The following is an 11041-nucleotide window of genomic DNA, read 5'->3' as shown; positions in this document are numbered from 1 at the left end:
TGCTTTGTGCTGTTACACAAACACTGTAGCCATGGGTGTAGCTTTGTGCTGTTACATAAACACTGTAGCCATGGGTGTAGCTTTGTGCTGTTACACAAACATTATAGCCATGAGTGTTGCTTTGTGCTGTTACACAAACACTGTAGCCATGGGTGTAGCTTTGTGCTGTTACACGAACACTATAGCCACGGGTGTAACTTTATGGTAGCATACAAATATTGAAGCCATGGGTGTAATTTTATGGTAGCACACAAATACTGTAGCCGTGGATGTACCTTTATGGTAGCACACAAACACTATAGCCATGGGTGTAACTTTATGGTAGCACACAAACACTATAACCATGGGTGTAACTTTATGTTGTTAAACTAACACTGTAGTCATGGGCATAATTTGTTTTGTTACACAAACACTGTAGCCATGGGTGTAGCTTTGTGCTGTTACATAAACACTGTAGCCATGGGTGTAGCTTTGTGCTGTTACACAAACACTATAGCCATGAGTGTTGTGTAACAGCACAAAGCTACACCCATGGCTACAGTGTTTATGTAACAGCACAAAGCAACACTCATGGCTATAGTGTTTGTGTAACAGCACAAAGCTACACCCATGGCTACAGTGTTTATGTAACAGCACAAAGCAAACACTATAGCCATGAGTGTTGCTTTGTGCTGTTACACAAACACTGTAGCCATGGGTATAACGTTGTGGTAGAACAAAAACACTGTAGTCATGAATGTAACTTCGTGTTGTAATGATGAGACTTTGTTGTGGCACACAAACATTGTAGCCATTGCTAGAACTTTGTGGTAGAACAAACGCTGGACCAGATATATCTTAATGAGGAACCCAACCACTGGCGTTGTTGATGTCAGTCAATAATGACAAAGAAACTGTTTTTAGGACTTTATGAAACCTTTATAAAACACAGAGCCTCTCTGAGGTTGGCTATGTTTATTAGTAATACATACAAATAAAACTTTTCTTTGATTTTAAATGAATTTCCATTAGATGGGAAACATAGCCAAACATTTATCACTACTCTTTGTATTGATTTTGAAATGCATCTGTAAAAAATATTTTTTTAAATATAATCAAGAGTTGTACGGGTAATAACGAAGTCAGTAATTAAGCCTGATAAGTAAGTGTGTGTGTGTATATTCGTCAATTTATGATGTAAAATTATTGTTGTTGTTTTTTAGTACAGTTTTTAAAGTATATTACCACATCTGTCAAGACCCGTTTCGATATCTTTATATAAAAAGATTGCCCAGCTGTTTTGAAAAATTCACACGTTCACTTGTAGTAATTCCATTTACATCCCGGAACTTGCGATATCACGGGTTAATACTCTACACACCACACATACCAGTTTCTCTTCTGTACAGCGGCTATCTTGTATATTCAAGTTAGTGCGGCTACGTGAGGGATCGACACATTCTTTTATCATCCCCAATCTCTATGTCAGGTCTGGAGTTCATTGGATTACCACGTGCAACCATGTAAGGTTTTAAGATATCGAGTGCATTAAGTTCTCGAACTTAAGGCGTAAACTCAGAAATAAAGTAAATAGTGTACTTCATTATAGACTTACAAAATATCTATCGTAAAAAAGAAAAAGATAGCAAGCGTGCTATGTGTAGCATCAGTTTCTATTGAAACTACACTATTGATTTTTGTTTTTTGTAAGAGTGATACCGTCATATATACTTTCATTTAATTATAAAAGAAAAAATGTTCTGCTTTTTACATTAAAAGAGTGACTTGAATAACTCAGTTTTTCTCGCAGTATTTCACAGCTTGAAAAAATAAACCTAACTTTATTAGTACTATCAGACGAATTACATTAGTTCAAGTCTATTTTTCTGTCAGCTTCTTGCTTATTGTTCTCATAAATAATAATAAAAAAACACATCTAAGTCTTCCATCCTATACATAGCTTCAAGAAGTCAATTATTTTTTATTATTTTGATCGATTATTCAACAGTGAATAATAATAATAACACACGGATTAATATGCACACAAGTTAGGGATTAGGTTATTAACTTTATATGTGTGTTTATATATGTATCGTTAATAATAAAGATTTTATACTTATTATTAATTACTTTATAAAAGACGGTTTGTAACAACAAAGTTGTATGACATGTATCTTTTAGAAACACTGATTAATTTCTCTATTATAAAATAGAATATTAGCAAGGGCATTGAAAATCAGTAACATAAAGTCCAGAAGTCTCCATAATTAAAAATTGCATATTATGTTAAGTTTATTGTTTTGGGCATTTAATTAAGTTAGTGTTTGAATTGTTTTGTTGTTACGGTGTTTTCTTCTAAGCTTATTTCCTCAAATGCGCTTTTTTGTATTGCGAATCGAAGTTAGTTGTTAATTTTAAATAAAATGTGAATTGCACCTTCCTTCAAACGTTAAATATAAATGAAAACATGTAAAGTGATTTTTAGCGAAAATTGTGTCAGGTGGTTCACAAAAACAGCGCTCGTTAGAGTAATATGAAGATCGTCTTGGATTAGTATCAACTTCATCTAAGAAAACATGAGTTATGACTTTTTATTTAAAGTAAGTTTTCTTGTATGCCAACCTAAAATGAAAATAGTAGAGTTATAAAAAAACAGTTATTTCATGTACCAGGTTTAAAGTTAAGGCGTTTAGCCAACTCAACTGATTTTGATATGGTATTGAACGAAAGGCCTCATGAGCAGCGAAGTCTGGCAGAGGAAAGATAAATGTTTACATGCCACTGATTTGAAATCCCCAAAAAAATTAATCAAGAAGATTTACAAAAACCATCTGATTTCCATAACGAATATTAGGCTACCTATTTTCGATGTTGGTCATTATGTCCAGCATGTCTCTGAGGAGTCGCTGAAAACAACTTTATTCATAATAAACATGTGTATGCATATCTACCTACGCATAAACGATGTAAACAACAGTTTTTTTCGTTGAATATTACTAATAGAAGTAAATTAAAACATAATATTAAGGCCCCCTAGTGGCAAAGCGGTATGTCTGCGGACTTACAACGCTAGAATTCGGGTTTCGATACTCGTGGTGGGCAGAGCACAGATAGCCCTTGTGTAGCTTTGTGCATAAACAAAAACAAACAAAAAACAAAACATAATATTAAGTGTAGTAAAATAAAGTTAATTTAGAACCACTGAAAGTACAATTGGTCATCTAAACAGAGTGCAGCTCAATAAAACAATGAATTGAGATTTTAAATTTTATTTCTACTAATTTTTAATCGCGCTTCTCTTCTCTTGGAACTACTTCTTCCATCATCGACTGTGATCAGTCTGATGGCCATACTTATTGTACTAATTTTTAATCGCGCTTCTCTTCCTTTGGAACTACTTCTTCCATCATCGACTGTGATCAGTCTGATGGCCATACTTATTGTACTAATTTTCAATCGCCCTTCTCTTCTCTTGGAACTACTTCTTCCATCATCGACTGTGATCAGTCTGATGGCTATACTTATTGTACTAATTTTTAATCGCGCTTCTCTTCCTTTGGAACTACTTCTTCCATCATCGACTGTGATCAGTCTGATGGCCATACTTATTGTACTAATTTTTAATCATGCTTCTCTTTTCTTGGAACTACTTCTTCCATCATCGACTGTGATCAGTCTGATGGCCATACCTATGCACTATTGTTTGACACATAATTTTCATTGCAATAATTTTTTCCGAAGTCAAACTTATATAGACCACATATTTTGACAGACTTTCTACAGCCCTCCACAGGAGCAGCATTTGATAGGTTTATGGGATTAACGTGATCCCAGTTTCTTCGGTCATCTTTCTAACGAAAACAAGCACTAAGCTCTAGGTGTGGCTGGTAGCTTGTGAGTCTTCATTAGCTTTAAATCCTAAATTATCTTGTTAGCAGTAATAGGAGTTGCGTCCAGTTTAATCGAAATTGCTTTGTGAATTGGGGATATTTGTAACAAAGCCTTCATTTTGCAGGTAAGATGTGGCCCCAGAAACTGTCCCCGACGCCTTTCTGTACACTTTTCTTCTTTTTTTTTGCCTGCATGGAAAACATTGAAAGATCTCTTCTTCGAAATGTTTCGTCCATTTGCACTACGTCATTTAACAATCTCGTTATCCTTTTTAGAAAAGGGTTGTTACGTTATCCTTCAGCTGTAAGTCTATCCGCGAAAGCATTGAATGTCGAATGGTTGAGAATTCGTCGTGAATCAAATACATAGATGCATTGACGTCATGGCTCGCACCTACGTCGACATGTCATTAAATTAGCATATGTAAATTGTTATTATAAAGACCAGTTAATCATTTCCAATATATATTATAAGTTTATTTACTTGCAAGGTGTTGCACTACATTATTATACTATATCTATGAAACAACTCTTTATATGCATCTTTGGAATGTTTTTATTATTAGTTCATAATTAAAAAAAATACCTTTGATCAGATGATTGAATGGATATTTGGTAGTTATAAATTAATTTAAGACAAGAGTTTATTTTACTATCTAATACAATATCAATAATATATTTATGTGTTTTTAGAATGAAGTTATGAAAGTTTTACTTTTTTATGCTATTCATGAGAGTTTATGAAAATCACATAATCGGCTTTATTACCGCATGATGTAAATATAAACCGAATATTTATTTCTTTGTATTGATGGATAGATCGTGTTAAATATACATTGTTAGTAAATGCTTGTTTAGATAATATAATATCAATGTAATATCTGAGTACTTTAGATAGATTTGATATTTGAAAATCTTCCTCACGTGTTATTAATACCACTGATTGAAACACCCATATGTATCATACAAGCATCAGCTTCTAATATCTAAGTAAACAACTAATCTAGAAAGCCACGCGATGTATACGGATCAAGTGACTCTATACTTTAAGGTACCATTGTCCCTGGAAATATATCTTCGTTTCATTCTACGATATCAAACTCATAAACTGCTAAATAAATGGCCTATTGCAGAAAATAAGTACAACTGTAGACTTGATATTCTTAACCTTTGCATAATAACCTTAATATTTGATGAATTTTGGTTAGAGGTGATCGAAAGTTACATTAATGTAAAAAATTTATGCTTATACGTTCACAAAGAGAAGTACACGGATAAACGGTTAGTTTTTTTTAATACGGACCTTAAGAACAAGTTTGAAATATATTAGATTGTCAAGAAATTAATGTCGCGCTTTGGAACACTTTCATTAACCTTTCGTATAGAATAGCATAAATGTCAATTTCATTCTCCAAGTGCTTGAAGTATGTGAAAGTTGACGAGAGGTATGGCTAAAAGTCTTGGTAGATTCGTATCTTCGTTTCCAGATATAGATCCTTCTTGATTATATTGTGTACCGTTACTGGAGAGAGACACGTGGACGGCGTTTGCCATTGATCTTTGTGTCCGTGGGTTCTTACCTGCTACAAGATACCGCACTTTTATTACCATGGCTAGCGTACGCCTTGTTGCAGGTTTTGTTCTGAAAGGTCCTGGTTCCTCAAGTTGACTCATATTACTTTGTTTTCAAATGCAATTTAGCACAAGGGAAATTCCTGCCATGTAAATTCTAAATCTCCGAATTGAACATATGTTTATGACCTGACTGTATAACTATTTCATGGCGGAAAGGGATGTTGTCTTCCCTTCCCATAAGCGATTAATTTTCGGTGGCATCACAATACTTCTGAACACCAAACAATGTCAAAATGTTGTTCTGATACATTCCGTTCCATTGTAATGCAACTTTTATATCGGCTATGGTTGTCATGTGACTTGCTGATTTGCATATTCAAAAGAGTTTTAAGATAGCAACCTCAACCCTCTGTAAAACTGTGTTTTATTACACAATGCATTATATTATGTTCGACGTTTAATAGAAACGCTTTGAAATATAACATCGTATATAAAAAAATACTCTGATGCTACATTTTAAACATGTTTACGGTTTGCCTGATGTAAGTGATACAGTTTACATAATTATTCGTTGTCATACATCACAGTGATTGTATTACATATAATCAAGTTTAATATCAATCAGTTGTCAGCTGTTTGTGAGAGCATCAAAAATGACATACAGAAACTGATGTACCTGTCATCCTCCATGTAACAAGAAAATGTAACCTGATCATAAGGAAATCGAGTAGTTGTTGGAAATGTAAGTACTGCATGTTATACTGCGAATACATACTACATTTCAGAAAATGTATTTCACACACATACATACAAATTTTATGTAATTAATTGTAACATGAGCTTAAAATTAAGTATCCAGATTTACAAAGTTAGGTATAAATTAATTAATGAATTTAGTTTTAAAGGATTTGGCAGTAAAATTAAATTTGGTATACCTTATGATGATAATGCATATTGGTAGGTATATATATTATATAGTCTAGATTTGATAGATTTCATTAATTTATCAGTTCGGTGCCCTCATTATTAACAGTGTTTTCGACCGTAAATCCCATAGCACGTCACAGAGCCAGTATTTTGCTGACTTAGGTCAGGATTAAATCGATATATAAAGCACCAACGCAATATATATATATACTATATGAATGCAATATCTGTAAGTATAAACCATAAGTTATTTAAAAAGGTTAAATAAAACGTTTTTTAAATGTTTAACTAAAATCATAAAATTACGTTACAATAATATCTAAACCACTTTGGCCAACCTAACGTCATCCACGAAATAATATAACACTGTGACCATACATAAGAACTGTATGATGTGCTTGCCTGACGTTTGTTTGTTTCAAATATCTCACAAAGCTACTCGAGTGCTTTCTGCGCCAGCCGTCCGTAATTTTGAAGTGATAGACTAAATGGATTCGAATCCACTACCCGCAGATTGTGAGTCGAGGGCCCCTAATCACCAGGCTATGCCAGTCCTTCTGCATAACGCCAACTAGGTAATATAATTTGTTACACATCATAATTTAAAGTAACGTACCTGAGATCACCCACATAGTGCGTGTTCCACGAGAGGCGTGCTCTCGATCGGCTGATCATATGAATCATGTTTGTCCTTCCATATATGGCATCGGCTGTTTCAAACGCCGAGTTTCCCCGGCCTAATATCAGTACAGTCTTACCCTCAAACTCGGTCGGATTCACAGAGATAGACTCGTATCCAATAACATGTTCAGACCCCTCAAACGTGGGAGCATGTGGTTTCCATAGTCCTGCGGCCACTATGACTGTTCTAATAGAAAGAGAAAACAAAGTTTTATTACATGCGTATAGAAAAACAAATGAAAATGAAACTAAGGCAAAAAATCGTTCAGATATGTACAGTGTTTCTTAATGATCTGCCCAGACGAAAACGAGAACCTAAGAAGTAATTTTAAAATGATGAATTTTTATAACGTTTCCAAGATATCAATTCATAAAGTACTAAATCTGACACTGATACTAATATAAAAAAAAGGTAAATCTGTCTCTCTACGCTAATTTAAAAGAAAGATACTGAATCTGTCTCTCGACGCTAACTCCAGAAAGTACTGAGTCTATATTTCGAGAATAGCTTTAGAAAATACTGAGACTGTATGTCGTTGTTAACTTCAGAAAGTATTGAGTTTGTATGACGATGTCAACTTCAGAAAGTATTGAGTTTGTATGACGACGTCAACTTCAGAAAGTATTGAATCTGTATGTCGACGTTAACTTCAGAAAGTATTGAGTCTATTTCTATAAGTTATTCTACTTTTCTAATGCTTGAAATACTAACTTCAAGAATATCAAGTGTGTCAATGCTCCACAAAGACAAAACTTTGTTTGTTAGTTATTGAACAAAAACCTACACCATGGGTTATTTGTGCTGTTCCTCTTAAGAGTTCTGAAACCCAGTTATTAGCAGTGTGAGCTCCCAGACTTACCTTTGAGATATTGGGGGGGGGGACAAAATTAATCTGTAGATTTTAAAAATTAGACTTAAAATCTGCAATATCGAATAATATTATACTATAACCCAACTTTTTTATGTTATGATTAAAGATAAAAATTAACTTCTAGTTGTATTCACACTTCGGTTTCGAATACTAGTCGGATAGCTTTGCTTAGTTGTTTTCTGAAACTTTCAACAACTATGGATTTTGATTAGGGATTGTTTTAAAATGGCTTATAAACTACTTTTTTTCTAACTTCTATTAATGCTTCTAAAAATTTTCCGCAGTATCATCTGTCCCCATGGAAACCTAGCACTAGCAGTATCTCCATCTTAGTTCAGAAGCTGATATAACATTGTCATTCATAATCCACACCTCTTCTCACAAATCATGTAAGATAATGAAGTTATGAGCAGTTTTTGAATATCGACCAGCTTGAAAGCTGCTTGAAAAACACGAAGAATTATTAATATATTTCTACTTTATTACACAACATATATACCTATGGACTGTTAGCTGTTAATAAAAAATACATCAGCAACCTAGTGTCTCAGAAGCTTACACGCTACCATTATGAATTTTTAATATTTGTTTATAAATATTACTACGAAAACTATATATTTAAGAATACAGCGCATGAAACTCAGATAATCCATAGAAAACAAAGAAACTAGACTAGTTGAAAGTTTTATAAATTTGTTTATTCTGGTATAAATCATATAGAAGCAAAAAAAAAAAATTGGCTAAATACCAGACTTTAGAAGTTAATAAAATGACATATATAAAGCAACCATTAGGCCTCGCGCTCATCCATAAGATTTAAATTGAAGGAAATTATGCTCTATAGTGTCACTATGGTCAATGTTATGATGAAAACAGTTTAAAATGTTAAAATAATTTGTTTCTTTCTTTCTTCTCATTAATTTTGACCTGATAGACTAAAGGGAAGGTAGCTAGTCAACAGTACCCACCGCCAACTCTCGGGATACTCTTGTCTGTCAGAATATTGGGATTTGACCATCACTCTTATAACGCACCCGCTGCCCCATGAGCGGAGGACATTCTATTTTATTTCTGTGCGGCAACGGAACAGGAACGTTGGACCTGCAGATCCGGAGCCTGGAACGTTAACCACAAGGCCACGCTCGGCTCATTTTAAATTAGTAAGGTTGACTCAGGTTTGAAAAATCTGCAGCTTAACATCTAAATATTCTAATTACATCAGGTTTTGTTAAGTGGTACGTTTATAGGCTCATAACGCTAAAAACTGAGTTTCGATACCTGTGAGGGGTACAGCACAGACAGTCCATTGTGTAGGTTTATGTTTAATATCAAAGAAACGAACAGTTTTTAGCTCATAGCTACACAACGGGATATTTGCGCTCTGTCTACCACCTGGAATTGAGCCTCTGATTTTAGCCTTGTGACGTTATAAATAGACCTATTCTAGTTGTACTCAACAGCTACAAATTATCCACGTTTGTATGGGAACTTGGACCACAAACTGAGCGTGGAGTGTATACCACTTATTTTATTCGTAGTGTAATATTTTTCAGGCATCGCTTAAAAAACTTTTATATGAAATAATTTCCATGATACTTTTAGAATAAAATACAAACTTTCTTGAGATTTACATTCCTGTATTAGATATCAACGAAAGTTATATATATATGAGAATAAAAATGTACAGTTACAGTCAACACGCATGCAAAGTCATTTGGCAGATTAATGATTTTTTTTCATAATTTGGAGTGCTTTATTTTTTTGTGATGTAATGTTTGCTTCAGTTAATTTTATGTTTTATCAAAACTTTTAGTTTGTATTTTTAACATAACTGCTTTTCATACTTAACATAACTCTGTAATAATTTTTCATGTCTTTGCTGACTCGTACATTTCTTAACACGCATTTCACTACTGACGAATATTAGCAACGATAAAGTGCATTTCAACAACAACCCGAATACCTTGTTCTATGAAGCAAGCAAAGAGTCTTATGTATTTTCGCTCTTTTGAACAAAAAAGTAACATTTTAGTTTTAATTATGTTTTTATATTGCTACTGAAGTTTTGGTTAGGAACAATCTGGGTTTACTTGATATGTGATGCTTGAGATTAAGAGTGAAAGCAGCTGTGCCGGAAATTCTGCTGAATAGACAAACTGTAAAATTATTCTTTAGTCATGCGGAAATAACTCTTATTAAGGTAGCGTATTCTCGTTGTCTTCATGCGTATTACAGCTAAAATATGTTATACTTTTTTTGGTCTTTTATGTTAACTGATTCTAAGCAATATAAAATGAATGTTATGAAATCAAACTTGACAACATTTGTATAGGTTTGAAGTCATTTGCAATATTTCAAACCTATAAGTATGATCTTATTGAAGAATACCTTATGTTGAATTTATTTGTTGTTTGAACGTTATATTAACAAGACAAATTTGTATATTTGCTGTTGAAAAAATTGTTAATACAGAGAAAGTTTTAGAGGAAATGAAAAATGTATTTTTGATAAATGAATAAATAACAGGTGAATCGTTAAACAATGACTTATGAATGATAACTTGATACTTATTGCGATTTATTTTATGTGAAGTAGATTAATACAGAGGATTAGTCATATCTTATAAGAACGAAATGCAAACATGAGCCGTGTGACAAGTTTAACACTTGATAATCCAATGCCACTACGTTTCAACTGATAACTAGAAACATATATTATGGCTACTTTCAAAAACGAATATTTATAGAGAAATTTTTTAACGATGTAAAGCCAAAAGACAAACATCTGAAAGAAAGGAGTTTCTAATGTTAATATTAAAAGTGGAAAAAGTCGTACCACAGAGGCTTAAGACAGAAATGGGCTATAAATACACACTCTCAAATCAATGGAGGACAATACCGACTCGTACAACAGAGGCTCAAGACAGAAATGGGCTCTAAATTCACACTCTCAAATCAATGTAGGACAATACCGACTCGTACAACAGAGGCTCAAGACAGAAATGGGCTCTAAATACACGCTCTCAAATCAATGGAGGACAATACCGACTCGTGCAACAGAGGCTCAAGACAGAAATGGGCTCTAAATACACGCTCTCAAATCAATGGAGGACAATAC

The 11041-nt window shown here is 33.6% G+C and overlaps 1 protein-coding gene across 1 annotated transcript in view; it reads right to left on the bottom strand.

Annotated features, from left to right (window-relative positions):
- Positions 1 to 11041, bottom strand: part of LOC106460596 (FAD-dependent oxidoreductase domain-containing protein 2-like) — a 115912-nt gene that overhangs the window by 18780 nt on the left and 86091 nt on the right. The window contains 1 exon segment of the mRNA XM_013920317.2: positions 6988 to 7239. Within this exon segment, the coding sequence (XP_013775771.1) occupies positions 6988 to 7239 (252 nt within the window).

The sequence above is a fragment of the Limulus polyphemus genome, unplaced genomic scaffold (genome assembly GCF_000517525.1).
Source record: "Limulus polyphemus unplaced genomic scaffold, Limulus_polyphemus-2.1.2 Scaffold34, whole genome shotgun sequence".
Taxonomy (NCBI): domain Eukaryota; kingdom Metazoa; phylum Arthropoda; class Merostomata; order Xiphosura; family Limulidae; genus Limulus; species Limulus polyphemus.
Note: the sequence above shows the minus strand (reverse complement) of the source record. Positions and strands in the feature narration are given on the sequence as shown.